A 20,273-nucleotide genomic window follows, 5' to 3' on the forward strand; every position below is an offset into this window, starting at 1 on the left:
TTTTCTGATTAAAGAATTAATGTTTAATCTTTACATAACTATAGTTAATGAACTTTAGTTTTATTTTTTATTTTACTATATTTGACTACTTTCTCCATCATTACTTGTAAAATTGATTTTTTTTTTTGGTGATCTGACACAGTCCTAGTTGTGTGATCTTGATCTCTCCTTGTGGTTGCAATACTGCTGACAACTGATCTTTTCTGTTTGGGGGGTGAAAGTGTTTAGTTTTTAACCACATGATTAGGTGAGCAAAGGAAGGAAATGCATTTCTGCCTGAAGATTAGCAGAAGAATGCTAAATTGCTGTGGACAAGGATGAAACAGACTTACTCTTCCAAGTTGGTTTTTATTGCCATTGATTGCAGTGACACCTCATTGAACCAGTTTACTGGTTATAAAGTTCCATGTTTCAGGACTTGAATTAGAAAATGCTCATCATTCTCGGAACCAATCAATATTTAGGGCCATTTTTGACCTACCCATTTTCAGCACTTGGTTTCTTATTCTTCAGGTAGTCTCATCAAGTCCTAGGGCTACTCATGGTGAAAACTGTATTTCACGATTGAGTCAGATTTCCATAATCTAACCATTTACAAGCATTTATGTAGAGCTATTTAAACAACTTGTGCCAAATTTTTGTTTAGATTAAACTGAATCTTATTGTTTTTCCTTTGAGCAGCATCTGTGTGTTCACACTTCCAGAAATACTGTGGCTAGTACAGCTCCAATAGTTCAGTCTTAGTAACGAATTAGTTACTGGTTTGGATTTGTTCCCAGCCTAATGTTCTGGGAAAGCCTAAAAAAAGTGGAGAAGAGATGTGCCGAGATGCAAATGATACCAAAGAAATTTTCTTAGAAATCCAGAAGTTGTAGGATTTTTCTTCAGAGGGGGGAGTATTTATTTTCTTTTTTGACTGATGCCAGCTAGGGTCATTTTCTGTGCTGAAAGCTCTTCATCTGCCTCTCTGACAGTGTTTTGGTAAGTAAATTTGTATTACTGGCAGGATGATCAAAATCAGCTTTTCTTCAGCCACCACAGATCCTACGCTTTTTGATTTTGGCTAACAGTGAAATATGAATAACCTGTGTCCTTTCTTGTTTGAGCTGGGCCAGCCACTTCAGCTTGTGTGTTCTCTGGAAAGAGGACTTTGGATATTTAAGAATACTAATGCTTAGGTGTATTTTTTGAAACTGAAAAGTCTTTTGATTAGGTCATCTTACTAAAAATAAGAAATACGCTTCTTTACTTCTGAATAATTATGTGTGCAATTTCTAGTTATAGGCCTTGTTTCAGTTTTTCTCATCTTGTTCTGGTCAGCTGCTGACAGACCCATGGTTTCATAAACTCTCTTCTTAATGCAGGAAATCATACAAACTAAATAATACAACATTAGCAAGTGTTACTAAAGGGAGAAAGGGAGCTGAGAGGAGGTCCTTTAACATTATTTTGAAATGGACATCAGCCCTTGCACTTTTGGATAAAACCAAAGGAAAATGGTGGGCATAAAACTATAATAAAATATTCTTACACCTGTTGGAAGAGGATGGCAGCAGACCTGTATTCTATGAATTTATCTCTAGAGGCTCTTGAGGTGTCATGTTAAAAAACGCTTGAACATTTCAGGTTTGAAGATCACAATTTTCAGAGTTCCAGTCTAATCTTGCGTAGTACTCAGAAGCAGAATTAGGACATCTAGCTCCTCTTTGCTTCTTGCTACCTCATCCAGGTGTTCCTGCTCTGGCAGGGAAATTGGACTAGATGATCTTCGAGGTCCCTTCCAATCCCTAACATTCTGTGATTCTGTGAAGGGGAATTCAGAGCACAAACTGCCGTTTTCTTTCTGGCTGTTTTGTCAACTTGATCTTATGTATCCATATACAGTCAAGATCTCAGTTATTTTTGTTTGTTCCTTCTTTGACTCCTTTGAGAGATACTTGTTTAAAGAAAAGTCTATCTGTTATTTGAGGGTCAGTTTGAAATAAAAGGTGTTAAGGTAATGGGTTAAATCAGATCAGTCAAACCTCTCTTTATAAATGCATTGAGATCTTTCTTTCACTAACGTTTCCCAAATATCAAGTGCTATTGACTTTCAAATTGTAGTTGAAAAAGTGGCAGCTGGAGTTAATTTACCAGCCTTTTCCTTAGAAGTTCCTTTGCTGTGATAGAAAAAAGTTTTTGCCTTTTTTTTAAAGAAGGAAAAAGAAAGCTTTGGCTTTTGTTAATTATACCACAAATTATTTAATGCCTCACCTAATTTATTTTTGTGTTTTTCTGAAAATGTAGGTTTATTATTAGTGCTTGATCTGTTTTGGGTTGTATATTCTAGAAACCTCTGCTTCAGTTTTTGTACTTCTACAGTTCACTGAAGTAGCGTTAACAAAATGTTGTAGACATGCCCCAATTACTCTTATTCTGTTGGTCTAGCCTCAAGATGACTTTCCGTTTATTTTAGCACAAAAAATTAGTACTCCCTTTCCATGGCTACTGTTTGCTGTCCGTATTAGGTGAAAACATAGAGTGACTAATTCACAGAGAGTTTATTTTGCTGTAAGCCTGACGCTTTTAGAGAGATGATTCAGCTTCACTTCTGTCTCTTTCCATCTCTTTTTGATTTTTTTTGACCTCATTGGAAACCGAGGCAACCATGCCATCCTCGTTGAGGCCTTCTCCTAGAGTATTCTTGAAAAGCACTTGAGGAGATCGGAAGTGTTGAAGTGGATCCATCTAGAATTACCAGTTACTGTTCCATTGTCGGAGTTTTCTTTTTGGCCAGCACATCCTACATTTGAGAGTGTGCGTGGCCAATTTCAGAGAAATGTGGTTTCAAAAGAGTAACCTTAGTATTTACAGTTCTTAAGTTCTGTAATATCATCTGGGAATGAAATTTGACTTGACTGGAATGTTAAATTCCCTTTACCGTTTCCTTTACCATTTTGTTTCTTCTATGAATCAGATTCAAGCAGATATTCCAGCTGTTTCTTTGAATGTAATTGAAGACAAGACTTTAGTTACCTCAGCCAGTGCTTTGGTTGACGCTGAGACAAAGAGAACAAATGAACAGAAGAGCTACCTTCAACAAGCTGTTGCAAACCTAGAAAGCAAGCTTTGCACTGCTGAAGAAGACAAATTAAAAATGAAAAAGGTATGAATATTTTTTGAAATTCAAATGGCATTTAAATATAGTTGGAACTGGCAGGGATTTACAATGCATGTTTTGTAGAAATTAGAAAAATTCCAGAGAAATTGGTGAAATTCAGCCAACAGACTTATTTTTTTCATGTCTGGTGTCTGTTTTATACTGGATTTTTCCAAAGTTTCAGGAAAAAACCCATTTTATTTTTCCTGGAGGGGAAAAAAAAAAAAAAAGAAAGACAAGATTTCTGAGCATGGACACGTGGTTAGAAGGTGTAGTGATTCTCCTGTGTTTTGAGAGTGTGTGGTCACCAAAGCTGAAAATGTCCTTGGCTGTCTATATGAACATAACACATAACACTTTATTTATTTTTTTTTTTTTCCTCCTCCTCTGGGAACTCTGGTAACTAAATCTTTCATATTCCTTCTAATGTGAATATGATAGAGTACCGAATAGGACTATGCCTGTAGTTATGCATCTGAGTTAGTGAAAGGTCACTGAGGCGCAGGAGAGTAAATTTAATTTCTGCTATTCTTAATACTGTTCCTTGATAGCTATCAAGGTGTGCTAGAGATGGAGGAAATGGCTTGTTGGAAATTAAAATGAGGTTGAGTAACTGGAGCCAAAGGTGAGGAGGTCTGCAATGGATTGATTATTCTAGGAGTTAAGTGTGTAGAGAGTAGGGCTGGAAGAGGGAAGCTTGAATACAGACTGTAAGAGGAGAAACTAGGCTGTGAATTGAAGTGGTGTTGCACAATCAGTTTCTGTCTCTACAGTTGAAGCAAAGACTTTGAATCTCAAGAACTGTTTTTACTATTTTGTCCAAAAGCAGCATTGAACGAAGCAGACCTGCTCTTTCTGTCCTCCTTATGACCCTCTCAGTTGCGCCTTTGTTCAAATAGCTGTGCAGTGATCTGGCAGGTCATTTGTTTCTATACTGGCTTCCTGCGTGGCTGCAGAAATAGTTGTTCTTGAACAACTGAAAGGATGCCAACAGCTTATGTGTAGTAGGAGTGAGTTTGGTAGGAGGAACAGCTGCATTGAGGAAAAAATAAAAATCTTTAGCTCTTTGTACAGCAAATAATTTTGAAGTTTATTGTCAGTAGTGTCATTCTCCTTCCTGTCTATTGCTTCATGTTGGGCAGGCTTCTACAGTGGGTCTCTGCAAAATCATAGAATATTTTAAAATATATTCTTTTTTGAGATGCAGGTAGAGATTACTGGGGCTGTATGTAATGGGATTTCTGCCTTTTTAGTGAAACCATTTGCTAAAAGAACATTTAATATGATTCTTTTCGAATGCAGAAACACACAACAAGCTGTTAAAAATATGGAAGTAATTGGAATAGAATAGTTCCAGTCGGAAAGGATCTACAACAATGAAAAGTTAGAGCAAATTATCCAAATGCCTCTTAAACACTGACAGGTTTGGGGCATCACCCACCTCTCTAGGAAGCCTGTTCCCCTGTTTGGTCAACCTTTTGGTAAAGAAATATTTCCTAATGTCCAGTCTAAACCCCTCTTGATGCAGCTTTGAACCATTCCCAAGTGTGCTATCACTGGATAACGAGAAGAGCTCAGCACCTCCCTCTCCACGTCTCCTCCTCAGGAAGCTGTAGAGAGCCACGAGGTCGCCCCTCAGCCTCCTTTTTTCCAAACTAGACAGACCCAGAGTACTTGGCCGCACCTCATAGGACATGCCTGCCAGGGCATGCCTTTCATTTTAAATACTTTATACTTCTTGAAAATATTGTCTCAATTTAAAGACTGCAATCAGAGTTTTCTTATACAACCTTTTATCTCTGTGTATATTATGATAGCAAATGTAGCTTTCAGAAATAGTTGGAATGACTACCTGAATCTGTATTTTCACAGGCTGTATATGTTTGTAAATTCACATATTTTATTATGTAAACTTTATAGGAATTGGAACATTTACTGGAAAAACATAATATTCTGGAAATTGATTTATTGAAGGAAAAAAAAGAAGAAGTAATTTCACATCAAGATCATTACAAGATGCTCCAGGTAATTTCTTTCTTGTAGGATCTTAATTTTTTTCAGGAGAGTTTTCTATAGAGTATATTTCTGTCCAACGAATATTCTGTTAAGTATCAACAGGCCTACTTCAAAGCCTTTTGAATTAAAAAAAATTCTAATGTCTTTAGATCAGAGCCTGACTTTTGATATTAGTGGGAATATAGGCTTAATAGCCCGCTTGCATAAATACATTATTGTAACTAGGATCACTTGTCCTTGTTATGATCTGTTTCATAGAACAGATGAAAATTAAAAACACTGCACAGTAGATCTGTGTTTAACAGTATGACTTAGCATTTTCTACAGTAGCTTTGGCCAATGATTTGTAAAGTATTATCTGACTTGAATATGCAATAGTTTGTATTGTGTAGTGAAAACCTATGAAGTGTAATTATATATGCTAGACAATGGAATTAATATTGCATCCATTGCAAAAATCAACATTGTTCATTAAATACATATGTGAAGTGTCACACAGAAGACATTTTTCATTGAAGTTTTCAGTCTTCTTCCAGTGTTGTAACAGGACAAGCTATATATTATAGACTTAAAACATTTCAAAATTTTGGTAATTGTTGGTAATTCAGCTTCACTTAGGTTTTGGGGTTTTTTTTGCTGCACTAGATGGTTTTTAAGTAGCTACTGCATTGTTCTCTGCTCGTATTTCATGGTTGCTGTAATAATTTGTATGGAATTTTACTTCCTAGAACTTATGGTAATATAATAAACTAATATTTTTTTTTAGTTTGTTTGTGTAACATTCTACTCAATGAAGGAAGTTTGTTTGTGTGTGTAACATTCTACTCAATGAAAGAAATATTTGCATAGCTATGTTATAAAAATAAGTTTTTCTTAAAAACCTTCCGATTTATGGATCATCATACTGGCTAAAGTTAATGATCATTGTAAACTCTTGACAACAGACTAAGTGTTTTTGGTTTTTTTTTAACACTTTCAGGATGCTCTTCAAGCAGAAGTGTTACAGTAGTGAAAATGTTATGTTACTGTGGTTTGCAAATATCAGTCTGTCTGTATCACGCCTCTTTGAGTCAGGTACTACGGTTTTCAACAACGGCAATGAAAGCGTCACAATGTTTAACTTACTTTGTTGAAAAGCTCACATACTTCCTCTTGTTGTCTTCTGGATGTAGCCAGAATCAAATCAGAGAAGAAACTGAGTCATGCTTTTAAGAGCTGACAGTTAAAATGACTTTCATGAAACTTGAATATTGGATGCCTTCTGTTAGAACAGCTTTTAATGCCAATTCCTTTTGTCTTTCTCCTTTGGCTCCTGCTGCACTAGGGTCAACACTTGTGGCCACACACTGAGTCAATCTGGCAGCTATGCAGTACAGATGTCTGTCTCGCTAGCGTTTCTTTTTCCAGTAGAAACAGCTGGTTATTAGTGCTGTTGACTCAAAAAGCTTAAAAGCTGACTGTAGCTGTGACTCTGGTACAGCTTTGGGAACTCTCAGGATAAGACTTCCAACTGAACTGATTTTGGCATCCGAAGCTGTAGATGTGCTTTGCCTTCATTCCTCTTAAATGAAATTTCTAAGTTAATATTTGAGTATAATATGTAAAACAAATGCCTCATGAGATGGTTCTAACTGCCTTTTACATGAACATGGATTATTTAATACACATTTATATTTACTAACTAACTGACTTTTGGCACTTGTGACATAGGTAATTCTCAAAAGCTGGTTTGGAAGTAATAGAGACAGTCAGTCAAATTGTTAACAGGGTGATATTTAGAGCAGACTTTTTTTTGTGAAGTTACTGTGCTTAATTCTAAGAGAAGATTTCATTGATCTTTGTCAACTAAGCCAGTAATTTCTTTCATCTTTTCCTGTTGATTTCTGCCTCAGTCAAAGGTGACAGTTATGTTACCATGGTTTTGTTGTCACAAAATTGTTTCAATAAAATATGCTTTCAGGTTTTTTTGATGTTAAATATTTTGAAAGGCGAGGTAGGAATATAAAGCATATTGCACATGTTTTCTCTGAGTTAGGCTAGCATGCTGATGAAGTGAATTGTTTTCTGGACCAGTCACAAACTTTCTTCATTGCAGGTGTGAAAAAAGCCATATATTTAATTTAAATGAACAAATTGAAGGGGAGTGATAATTACTGTTCCTAATCAGGTGGACAGAATTCCATGTCCATGATAGAGTGTTAGCATTTAAGCAATGGATGACAGTGGGGTGTTGCCACATTTATGCTTGTGTAAAAGAGAAAAGTAGAAAGTTCTGTGTTGCGTCTAAATATCATTCGCTTTAAAAGATTAAGATTGAACAGAGCCTGTAGTATTTTCACATTCTTATTGTTGTTGCCCTATGTTACTACAACAGCCAGAGACAGTAAAGGGGCAGCAGTGGGTTCATAACAGAATAAACAAATTGGTATTGACTGGTATTATAGAATTGTTTGGATATTTAATGCAATGTTCTCTTTGAGATCTTGAATTCATACAGGCTGGTAAAATTAGAGTTATGATTCTCACATTCCCACTTTGGTATTTGAGAGGCAGAATAACATGTTGTAATTCAAACTTCTTTGCATACAAAATATAGCTGAATTTAAATTGCTGTGGCAAGTGTTTAGTTTTCTTGACTTGTGTGCAGTGTTGCAACCATAAAGTTACATAAATGTAATTTTAGCCTTATAATTACTTGCTCATTTAAACAGGAAAGAAACAGGAATAAAAGTATGTCTCTCTGTGTTTTTTGTTATATCAGTCTTATTTTTTCCCCTTTTTTTGATCATATATTCTAATATATTCATCTCAACTTTTAACACCTCAGCTCTTCTCTAAATGGGAGGTGCCACGTCTTTTGAAGACATTTAGTGCTAGTTGGCAATACATGTTTTTGACCATAATGTAGAATAATTTGTCATTTTAAACCTATAAATCAAAAATTTTGCTGCAGTCCTACTGCAATATGGTGTAGAAATGAATAAATGCTACATTTTAAAACTACCAAACCCCGATTTGTAATATAGTGAAAAACCATCAATAGCACACAGAATCACAGGATATTAGGGATTGGAAGGGACCTCGAAAGATCATCCAGTCCAATCCCCCTGCCAGAGCAGGAACACCTAGATGAGTCTACACAGGAATGTGTCCAGGTGGGTTTTGAATGTCTCCAGAGTAGGAGACTCCACAACATCCCTGGGCAGCCTGTTCCAGTGCTCTGGCACCCTCACTGAGAATAAGTTTCTTCTCAAATTTAAGTGGAACATCTTGTGTTCCAGTTTGAACCCATTACCCCTTGTGCTGCTGTTGGTTTTCACAGATAAGAGCCTGGTTCCATCCTCGTGACACTCACCCTTTATATGTTTGTAAACATTAATGAGGTCACCCCTCAGTCTCCTCTCCTCCAAGCTAAAGAGACTCAGCTCCCTCAGCCTCAGGGAGATGCTTCCCTCCCTTCATCATCTTTGTTGCCCTGCACTGGACTCCCTCCAGCAGTTTTCTGTCCTTCTGGAACCGAGGGGCCCAAAATTGGACACAATATTCCAGGTGTGGTCTCACCAGGGCAGAGTAGAGGGGAAGGAGAGCCTCTCTCGACCTACTAACCATCCCCCTTCTAATACACCCCAGGATGCCATTGGCCTTCCTGGCCACAAGAGCCCAGTGCTGGTTCATGGTCATCCTGTTGTCCCACCAGGACCCCCAGGTCCCTTTCCCCTACACTGCTCTCTAATAGGTCATTCCCCAACTTATACTAGCAAAATTAGTACTTCTATTTAGTAGGTGATGGTCTCTTATTTCCAAATCAGAGAGGAAACATTGAATTTGAGAAGGGAAAATAGTGCCTGGGTTCTTGCACTCTCAGTAGGAATTTAAGTCTTTGGACAGATAATTTAGCTGATAAGACTTCTGATGTTCAGTCTACCTACAGACAACTATTTTTGATGATTCACTAAGAATGGGATCATACTTTTCCTCTGATCTTTCTTTATTTACCACACAGTTGTACTTAAAGTAATACTGCACTGCTGCTGGAAAACTTTAGTTGTGGTTATACACATTTTTTCCCATCATCAACCCATTCTGGAAGTTAAGTGGGCTGTTTTTTCGAAGAACAATGTCGTTGATGTGGTGTCATAATTCTTTTTTAAATAAGCTGGTTTTGTTCGTTTAGCAATTGATATCTGTTCTTCTCACTTAAGAAATCCATCCTTGTTTTGAAAGCACCAAAAATGTGTTCTTTTGGAACACTTTGTTTCTGTTCTGCTTTTTTTTTTTAGCAAATGTCTTGTAATTATTTATTGAAAAAATGACTTTAATGTGCTTCTTTTATTTAGCAGGTGGGGAGTATAATTTTGCCTCTAGTATGAATACTTCCCAGTGTTTGAGAGAAGAACAAACTGGGCTCTCTAAGTTCCCTAGCCTCTGTTTTGTTGTTGATATAAGACTGCTGTCAGTTTCTAGCCAGCACTAGACCTATAGTATGTGATGGATTAGCTGTCCATAATGTGAAGATTCTCAGTAGCTCAATCCTGAGGACATGAGAGAAATCTGAAATGCTTATCTTGTATAATAGGCCTGTTCATGTTGGCAACAGGAAGGTGTCAAAGTTTGTGTGTTTGGAATAAGCACAGATGATCACAGACAGAAACCTGCCCATTCTGGAAGACCCCTGTATTATGCTTTTAATGTACATAAGCAATCCTGGCCTTGTATGAACATTAATTTCCTAAAGTAATTTCAAGAAGCAATCTTGCAGTTGGATGTCTAACAAAACAAGCTCTTGGAAGCACTTGCAGTTGAAGTGACAGGGTGAAATGGTCATGTTTCCTAATGCTAGTTGGCCATATGCTGAATACATTTTGTATCCTGTATTGGAAGGTATAACTTTCTCTGGAGGAAGTATTCCCTGTGTGTTAATACTCTAGTAAATGTAGTGTATGTTTGGAAAGCAGCTCTGTGTTCCTCCTGGGTTAGCTGCTCCTGCTTCCACCTCCTCTACAGTTCCATTTTATGCCAGAGTTTAGTGAGGATTAGTTAAACCATACAGGCCTCCTGCTGTCCTGCTGCCTTTGCTTGATTTTCTGCTTATCACAACGGACCATCCTTGAGCTTGGAGGAGGTAATCCTTAAATAGCAACCAGCTCTCTTGAAACCCTCTTTCTAGGGTTGTGTCTCATGGAATTCTTCCAGGCAGACCCACACAGAGACCAGAGTCTTCTCTCCTGAAGTCCAGTGTCATGATCCTGCTTTTTCCCCTGCTCCTTCCCCTCCCTTGAACTCCATCATCTCATGCACGGCAGCAAAGGAAGGCTGCCGCTGATCTTCACGTCTCCAAACAGTCCTGTGATTTTAAGTATCAGGTCTAGCAGAGTGCCTCAAGGATTGCTCCTCAGTCACCTGTGTTACGAAGTTGTTACCATTGTGCTCCAAGAGTCTTCTGGATTGCTTATGCCCTGCTGTGTTCCTTCAGCAGATACTGGGGTGGATAACATCCCTCACGAGGACCAGGGCTTGTGAACGTGGGGCTTCTTCCTCTTGTTTGAAGAAGGCCTCATCTACATCATCTTCCTGTAGACCATCTGGTCTCTAGCAGGAAGATGCAGCAATGTCTGCTGTGCTCATCTGCCTGCTACTCCTGACCAGCAAGTTTTTGTCTGATCACCTACCCCAAAACAGAGCTCCGTGCATTCCATATCCTCTCTTGCATAAAAGGCAACACCCTGTGTTCTCCTTCCCATTCTTTCCTTCCAGAAGAATACATTTGATTCTGGAAAAGGTGTTCCGCAGTAGATTGGAAACAAGTCTTGGTGCTTTTTGTGGCTGGAGTACTAGAAAATGTATGTTTTCGTACAAAACTAATATATGACTTACATCCTGTTAAATACCATCTTCTAAGAAAATATTTAGGTTGGTTTTAGGTGCAGACATAGAGGAGACAGAATGCTAATAATGAAAAATAGGTGTGAAAAAAGTAATCTACTGTACCTGCAACTAAATTTATAAAAGAGATTCCAGGAAACTTCACAGGTCACAGTGGGGTTTAAAATTATGGAACACTGAAAATGGGGGATTTGAGAAAAGGCACTTTTACAGATAGCAATGCATCTTTTTGCTGAAGTGTTTAAGGTATTTATGGATATGGCAACAATCCCTTGCCCACCTCTTTTTCAAGTGTGTGCCAGATACCTCGCGTTTATTTCTTCACCTTTTAGATTTTTTTCGATGTTACTGTACATACTCTTCTTTCAGACACTCATTTTTATTCAAAGTCTCTATTTTATTAATAATTTCAGAGCTGTTTATCTTTCGGCCTGTTTTTTTCCCCCCAGTTTTGGTGTCTTCTTTTCTCTAAATTGTTTTTCCACAGTATGAGGAAAAATAACTTCTTTCTTTTAGGAAAAGATTCTGCTCCCTTGCCTCTATGAATTATTTTATTGTCTTGTTTCAGAACAGTTAATTAGAAGACTAAGCATGCTAATTTTGTTCTAAAATTATGCTCTGCTTAAATATGTGTCTGTAACACTATTGTGTTGTTACTTAACAGCTTTGAATGCCTAATTTGCTGTGTACTGTAGTATTCAGTTAGTGTCACATATTATATGCTTCCTTTCGATGTCTGATTTTAAAGGTATGCACGAAATTGTGCTTAGACAACTTTCATTTTTCTGGCGTGTAAGTATGTGCAAGTAAAAATATTTATTTGGAACTGACATTCCTGTCCTGACTGCTTTTCAACTGGCCTGACCTGTCTTATGCCAGTGTATCCTAGATTTATTTCTATATATTGACTAATTCATATTCAGTGTATTACAAGGCTGTCACAGCTACTGCACTTCTCCATTTGTGCATTCACAGTGAGTGTGTTCAGGATGATTCCTCTTTTTCTCTTTTTCTATTTAACATGGAAGTTCTGACTGTGACAGTTGTGAAATGTCCAAATATATTTAATACAGATAAACTGGAGCTCTTTACCGCCAAGCTTGTCTCATCAAGGTTTTCACTGGATCTAGCTTTTGTAGAAATAGTATGTTGTTGGATTATTGGCAGTATAGTGGAAATGTGCAAAATGTACTCAAAATTAAGAAGCTCACATCAACTAGAACTTGGATAATTGTACTGTTAAGGCAATGTTTGTAGGTCTATTATCTGTCACTTGGCATGCACTTTCTTAAAAAATGTGGGGAACAGTACCAAAGCAACTCCATGCCTGTGTATCCACTTGAGCCCTGCCTGTATTCAGTGCAAAGCATCTGATACAGTGTAATTATTGTGAGTACTTGACCATTACTGAAATACTAAATCTTGGCCAATATTAACAAACATTAGTTAATACTTTTAACAGCTTTTTTTTTTTTTTTTTAAATTTCATGCTTGTATACTTGGGAGAAATAAAATGCATAGCAAGTATTAGGGTGACATTTTTGAAAAAATTTTGACAGCTTGTCTATTCGTTGCCTTTTAAATGCTAAATCATTTTATTAGGTTGGTGCAAAAGCAACTGTGGTTTTGGGCTGTGAATTTTAGATAATTCTAACTAGGCTCAAACACATCATTTTTAATCAAAGTAGGAACCAGTAAAATCAACACATTTTTGCCAATGAGAAATAAGTTTGTTTATTCCTGTAGCATGAAAAACCATGCTTTGGAATTTGACAAACTCTTAGAAAGTATTTTTTTGCATCTTGCTGGTTGTGGAAGTGTTTCCCCTGCAAAAAGTTGTCGAGATGCTTGAAGAAGTGGCAGTCAGTTGGCGAGAGGTCAGGGGAGTATGGCAGATGAGGCAAAATTTCGTAGACCAATTTGTTCAACATTTGAAGCATTGTTTGTGCGACGTGTGGTTGGGTAATAACATGGAGAAGAATTGGACCCTTTCTGTTGACCAATGCTGGCTGCAGGCGTTGCAGTTTTTGGTGCGTCTCATTGATTTGCTGGGCACACTTTTCAGATTTTGCCGGTATTCAGAACGCTGTAGTGAATCAGAGCAGCAACAGATCACCAAACAGTGACTGTGACCTTTTTTTTGGTGCAAGTTTGGCTTTGGGAAGTGCTTTGGAGGTTCTTTTCGGCCCAACCACTGAGCTTATTGTCGCATACAATACACTTTTTGTCACATGTCACAATCCGATTGAGAAATGGGTTGTTGTTGCGTGGAAGAAGAGAACATGACACTTCAAAACGATGATTTTATTTTCTGTCAGTTCATGAGGCACCCACTAAATGAGCTTTTTCACCTTTCCAATTTGCTTCAAATGCCGAATGACTGTAGATTAGTCAATCTTTTGTTCTTTGGCAACTTCTCACAGGGTTGTAAGAGGATTAAAATGATGGATAATATAAGCACGTTTTTTTAAGAACATATTCCAGTATAAAACGGAAAATTTCAACCATGTGAAAACTGCAGTTCCATTTGCACCAACCTCATATTTGGTTCATATTTAACTGGGAATGGCTGCAGAATACAGTTTACTACATTGGTGAAAACTATATTTCCTGACTAACCTATTAATTAAAGACCTTTACATTTACTTCTTCAATACATATTAAATTTTATTTATATATATTACACATGTGGTGTTGGAACTTGTTCATAATTTGAAAGGTTTTTCTTGGCTAAAGGTTTATCATTTAAAAATAACTGATAGTAATGAAAACTAGAACATCTGTTCTTAAATGTGAAGGATGTTGAGATAAAACAGACTTTCCAAATCCCGTGCAATTCCTTAAAAATAAACCTATCACTTGAATGTATTGCTAGACAGACAATATTTAGGGTTTAGGTATACAAATTTAAGGATTCTCAAGCAAATGATTGTTTAGGGTAATTAATGTTAATTTCCAGAAATAAATACCATAATGAATTTTAATTTATAATAGAAAAATTCAAGTCTCATTAGTGCTTTAAAAAATAAGCCAAAATACTGTGATATAGGACTGAGAGAAATTTTTAATTTATTTGTGTACTGTAATATGTTCTATGTGTTAAGAATAATTTTAACTAGTAATTCTTCTCTTAAGGTAGTTTCTGTTTATGTAGAGGGAACAATCCAATTTCCTATGCTAAGTTTTCAAAAGGCTGAGGGTACAGTCTGAATTTTGAGACAAGTATATAGAAAGAAGCAAGTGTGTCATTGAAAAGCAAATTTCCGTTCATCTGCTAGGTAGAAGTTTGGAATAAGGCTAGGTGACTTCAGGGAAGCTAAGAAGGAAGAACATAGTTTGAGCTCATAAGCAAGAAGGAATGAAAAATATTCTGGACATCCTTTATATGCAAGCTGTATAACAATAGTACTTTTTGATTGAAGAGCCTTCTCGTTAGTGGTAAATAAGAAAAGGAGATGCCCATTTCCATCTTCATGAACTATAAACCATAATTTCAGGCAGTGTTTCAGTTTGCCTGCTTTTGTGGCACTGTTTTACGTTTTGTTTTTCTTTTTTTTATAAATAAAACACACCCCAAGAAAACGAAAATCAGAAACGACTCTTTGTACTATTTAATAACTACTATTTAAAACTCATAAGAAGATATTATTATTACAGTTCTGTGATAGTGTAATTTTTATAATTACATTTTAAAATAAGAAGACACTTGATGCTTGTTTCCATTAAGGAATATTAAATCTCATGCTTTCTATTTTTATGTAGCAGTCGCAATTTTCAGTGAGGTTTTTAATAATGAGTTGTGCTAACATTTAGGCTTGAACACAAGAAAAACTGTAATAGATTATCATGAAATTAGCTACTTATAGGGAGGTTTCGCTCTCCTTCCTTCCTTCTGAATTTTCCAGTGTTTATCTGGTATTTTTCCAATATTATAATTTGTATCGGGTCTACTTCATTCGGGAACTTCCCCCTTGTAAGTAGTGACCAAATAAATTTGGTCACCAGAAGAGAATAATGCCTGGATTTCCTATGGAGTGTGATCATGTCTCTGCCACCTGGGAATTCCAATACCTGCACAGAACCCCCTGGTTACCAGCCAGAAAGCAGCTGCAGGCAGCTGGCATGCTGAGAAGTTGCTTCAGTGAATGGGACTTGGACCCATTGCTTATGAAGATTCATTTTAGCCGTGTATCACCTTGCCACACTCAGTGTTATTGTTTTAAGCTACATTAAGCAGGTCTTAGATATCTTAGATATCTTATAGTGTTGTTATTTGCTAAAAATATGGTGGCAGTGTTAACTGAGGAAAATTGTTCAGGGTTTTATGATATTCAGCCAAAAATGCAGTGGACATCTTGTGTGCAAGGAGAAGGAGGATTTTGTAGCTGTCCTGTAATGAAGACTGCAGGAGAGTCTGAAGAGATCTCATATTTTGCATAATACTTTATTGAGATAGTTCTTGATGGATAAGGTCTAGTGCAGGGGTGTCAAGCTCAGTTTCACCGGTGGCCACATCAGCCTCGCAGCTGCCTTCAAAGGGCCGAATGTAATTTTAGGACTGTATAAATGTAGGAGTAGTTACATTTGTACAGTCCTAAAATTACTTTCGGCCCTTTGAAGGCAGCCGCGAGGCTGATGTGGCCCCTGGTGAAAATGAGTTTGACCCCCTTGGTCTAGAGGAACTTGCCCCCATTCACAGTATCACAGTATGTTTGGGATTGGAAGGGACCTCAAAAGATCATCTAGTCCAATCCCCCTGCTGGAGCAGGAACGCCTAGGTGAGGTTGCACAGGAACATGTCCAAGCGGGTTTTGAATGTCTCCAGAGAAGGAGACTCCACAACCTCCCTGGGCAGCCTGTTCCAGTGCTCTGGCACCCTTACTGAGAAGAAGTTTTTTCTTCTTATATCCAAGTTATCTGTCTTTGCTTGCACATACTTTTGAGAACTGAATGTTTATTAAATAAAAATAGCAGCTCTTTGAGGCGTTGCAATTCCTATGACAGTATTTCATAAACTTTCAACACATTCCTATTTTGTCACTACCAATTAACTTACCTTGTCAGATACCAATCTCTGCCATAGCTGATGAATCTTCCCTTGCACAATAGACACCCAACAGTATTTTTTTAAGGAAGAAACAATTTTTTATTATTTTTTTTATATTTTGTATTTTTAATCTCTGCTGCACTACTTTAAGTTTATAAATATGGCCTCCAGTCTTTAAATACCTTTACATATGCTTAATAAATCTGCATGCATCCAGTTGAGGAAGGCTATATTTCAGCAGGATTTCCTTTCACTTTTGAAAAGGCCTTTAGCCAAGAGCCTTACCTTAAGCAATGTTTGTGCCTCTCTGAAGAGGGGAGCTGATCAGAACAAGAATGTGTCTTGATTGTGGTTTTTCTTATCTGGATTAGCCAATTCGTGGGAGGCCTGATGTAGTGTGAAATATCAAAAAGTTTCTAACAAAGTTAATTACAGCTAAAGCATTCCGTCAAATTCAGTCCTAATGCTACAGCTTTTTAAAATCTGTTTAGATTTTGATTTGTCTTTTGCAATAAGGTAAGTATGGGCTGGTTTCTGCGTCCCTGTGAATTGGCTTGTGCAAAGGAACCATGGGATTCTCGAAAGGGACAGCATATGTATGGTCTGAGTTTGTAGACTTAGAAGAAGTGATATTTATGTCCAAATGAGAACCATTTTGCTTCTCCCTCTCACTTCTTCAGCAATAGGAGGGTTCTTGCTGTTATTGTTTTGCTTTGGGGCGGTGATTTTTTTGTTTTGTTTTGTTTTTAACTGTAACATATTGAATAGATTAAAGAAGTGAGCTGTGGAGTTACTGTTGTCTAATTAAAAAATTCAAAGATGAAGGTTTTACCATTGTTGGAGGGAAAAGGGGGGTAGAGTATATTTTAGAAACAATATAATGGCAAAAAAACATTTAGAGGGTAAATGACTGTTAGATACAGTAAGGGAAAAGTCAATCACTGCTTGTGCAAGTCTTGGATGGGAGTGCGGTTCTCAAATTAAGACAATGGAAAAATGAAAGACTCTAAGAAGACAAAACAATAAATGCATGTTGATTCTGTTCAGGTTACTTTATCTCTGCTCCTTGTTTGGGCAGGAGAGAAGTTGCTAGGCAGTTAGTTTTGTTTATTTGTTTTTCCCAGTTCTTTCCTTGTTGAAGGCTTTCTGTAGGGGGAAATTCTTTGCATATCCCTGTACAGATTCAACTGAAGTAAATAAAAGCTTCAGCTGAAGGCCAGATTTGACTGATTTTTTTTTTTGTCTAACATTTTCCCTAAATTCATGTTCCATCCTTCAACTAATACTCTGTTCTTTTGCTTTCAAAAAGACTGATTCCCATTAACAAAAGAAATGGTATTGTTTCGCAAGGAATCTTTCTCACAATTTCTTTTGTTTTTAAGTGTTGATATCATCAAGATTGAGAAATAAATGGAGTGTATACTATTAATAAGCCACGTCCCTGTCAACATTCTTCAGTTGTATTCCTCTTAGAGTATTTTTTGAAAAGCAGGGATATATGTCTATTTTTGTTGTTTTCACTATAGATTTAGAATTTTCAATATTCATCTCTGTGTATCCATTTGCATTTTGTGGTCACCTTCTACAATAGTAACATTTTTAAGAAGTGGATTGCATGACATAACTTAATGATCTGTAGTTTTTAAAATCTAGCAGATCTATGTGTTTTTCAATTTGGAATTAAATTAAAAAAACAAAACCAAACCACACACACTAAAACCAGACCAACCAAACAAAACCACCCCAAAACCACAAAAAACCCCAACCGCCTCCCAACAACAAAAACAAAAAAGAAACAACCAAACAAAAACCTGAACAAAAGCAAGTAAAAGAAACCCAGTTAACACCCAACATTATAATAGCTCTTAGTTACCTATGACTTAATGAGGTATCAGTCATTGCTGTGTTTTTCAGAATGTTACATCCGATTGGTTCTGGCTTAAATAAATAAAAAAAAAAAAAGTTAGGTTTTTGTGATTTAAGAGTCTGCTTAGAGGAAGAGAGTAGATTAAATGTATCATCATTTTGTTACATTGAAATTTTACACCCACCTCACCCTCAGAAATGTTAACTTTTATCTTCTTGAGTAAGTAGTTTCGCTTTTAGTTCAATGACATCAGTGTTTCACAGCAAGTACCTTAGGTAAATAAGTACATGCATGTTATAGTTTTCACATGGGAATGCTCGTTATGTGTGTAGGCCTGTATCTAGGCTCTAAAGTATAAGGGCTTTTTTGTGAGTGTTTTGGTGGTGTGTGTTTTTTACAAACACTGTACAACTTGAACTTCATTGATGACAGACAGCTAGACTTTGTCATCATCTTTGCTAATCAAGCCAAAGTTCTTAAACACAGAGTTAGGAACTAAGTAGTCATCTCTTTTTGCCCATCTTATGTGTTGCTAGTAAAGGAAAGGAAGCAAGACTAGATTTCTTCTTTCATATATGAGTTTAACATTTATTTATTTTGAGAAAGTGTGATTTTAGTCACCTCAAAGGTGGGAGGTGGTAAAACAAGTAACCAAAACCAGACTTCCACTCATCCAGCAACACAAAAATTGAATAGATTTTCAGGGGCCCATGTCAAATGTGCGTAAGCAAATACATACAAACTGGGAAGAAAGCAGGAGGAGCTAGAGCTCCACGTGCAGAGGCTGACTTATGACATTGTTGAAATAACTATGATGTGTTTGGGTACTCTGTGTAGCTAGATCTCTAGTATGGATGGTCATTAGGAAGGCAGAGAGGAAGAAGAGGTGAGGTTGGCAGCTTCAGACCACAGAAATCAGAAGAACAGACTGGTTTGGTTAGGTGATGAGTGAGCTGGCTGTCACTGTGAGAGAATTCTGCAAAATTCTGGAAAAAGACAAGAAGGATGATGTATGGATCCAGACTTGCCAGCCTTTTGGTCCTTGGGAAAATCATGGTGCAAGTGCTCTTGGCAGCCATTTCTTGGCCCATGAAGAAGGTGACTGGGAATAGCCAGCATGGATTTACCAAAAGATAAATTATTCCTGAACAACCTGATTGCCTTCTGTGATGAAACACCTAGACTGTGGATGAGAGGAATGCAGTTGACACTGTATATCTTGACCTCAACCTGGAGAAGAGGAAGCTTAGGGGGAACCTGATAGCAGATGTCCAGTGCATACGAGGTTGTCAGAAAAATGAAGCCAGGCAGGCTCTGCAGAGATCTGTAGCAGGAGGACAAGTAGAAGTAGTCATACATTGAAACGCTGGAAGTTGCAGCTTGGTATAAGGAAAAGAAAATACTTTTATGATGAAGATAAGCATTGGGGTGTTTATCCAGCGAGGTTGTGAAATCTTGATCCTTGGAGGATTTCTGTGTCTGTCTGGACAAGAATCTGAACAATCTGGTCTAAATTCCGTGTTGGTCTTGCTTTCAGGAGGCGGTTCAACTACATGACCTCCAGAGATCCCTTCCAACCTTAATGATTGTGTGATTTTGTGATTTAATACTCTGGTCATAAACTGAGAAAAATAAATAGCCCACTCCCAGTCACTAAAGTCATAATGCAAATCCAGAGGATACTCCCCAGGCTGAATTATTTGGAATATTTTACTCTAATCTGGCCTACCTCATTGCCAGCAAAAAGACATTAGCAGTTAAGGGCAGGGCCAGGAATGCCTGAACCAAAAATCTGATTAATGCAATACTTTAAATGTTACACAGAATATCAGTTACTGTAAACTTAAATCACTCTTGTATGGAATATAATATTTTTGGTGTTTTTAAAGATATCTGCCTTGTCAGAATAGGAGGTCACACTATGCAACATATCTATTATCCTATGTGAGGTTTTACAGTAAGCAAAATATAGTCATTCAGAATGTGCAATTGCATAAGTAGTTCCTTAAGTTACACAACAAGAAGTGAGAATGACTTGTTATGAAGTATGTGCATCTGCAATTTGAGTACCTTTTTCTGGACTGTGGAAGATGCTTCCTTCTAGCTGGAATTTTTCTGAGGTTAGGCAACAAACCTTTTCCTTCAGCAACCATAGTAATACTATTGTATCTTAAAATGAGGGAGAAGTTAGTTCTGCTTTCTTGATTTACTTTTTTCTTGTCTTTGGAGAGGGTCTTGTGTCTCTTTTGACTGTAATTTTTTTGTGGTTTGTTTGTTTGTGTTTTCCCCCTACATGCTTAGATTATTTATGAATTTGTCAG

At 37.1% G+C, this 20,273-nt stretch overlaps 1 protein-coding gene across 11 annotated transcripts in view; it reads left to right on the forward strand.

Annotated features, from left to right (window-relative positions):
* CCDC91 (coiled-coil domain containing 91) overlaps positions 1–20,273 on the forward strand; it is a 208,254-nt gene that overhangs the window by 36,285 nt on the left and 151,696 nt on the right. For all 11 annotated transcript variants that reach the window (XM_065034160.1, XM_065034097.1, XM_065034145.1 and 8 more), the window contains exons 5-6: positions 2,957–3,145; positions 5,060–5,164. In XM_065034160.1, coding sequence (XP_064890232.1) covers positions 2,957–3,145; positions 5,060–5,164 — 294 coding nt within the window. The remainder of the gene's footprint in view (positions 1–2,956; positions 3,146–5,059; positions 5,165–20,273) is intronic.

This window comes from Columba livia, chromosome 1, assembly GCF_036013475.1.
Source record: "Columba livia isolate bColLiv1 breed racing homer chromosome 1, bColLiv1.pat.W.v2, whole genome shotgun sequence".
Classification (NCBI taxonomy): Eukaryota; Metazoa; Chordata; class Aves; order Columbiformes; family Columbidae; genus Columba; species Columba livia.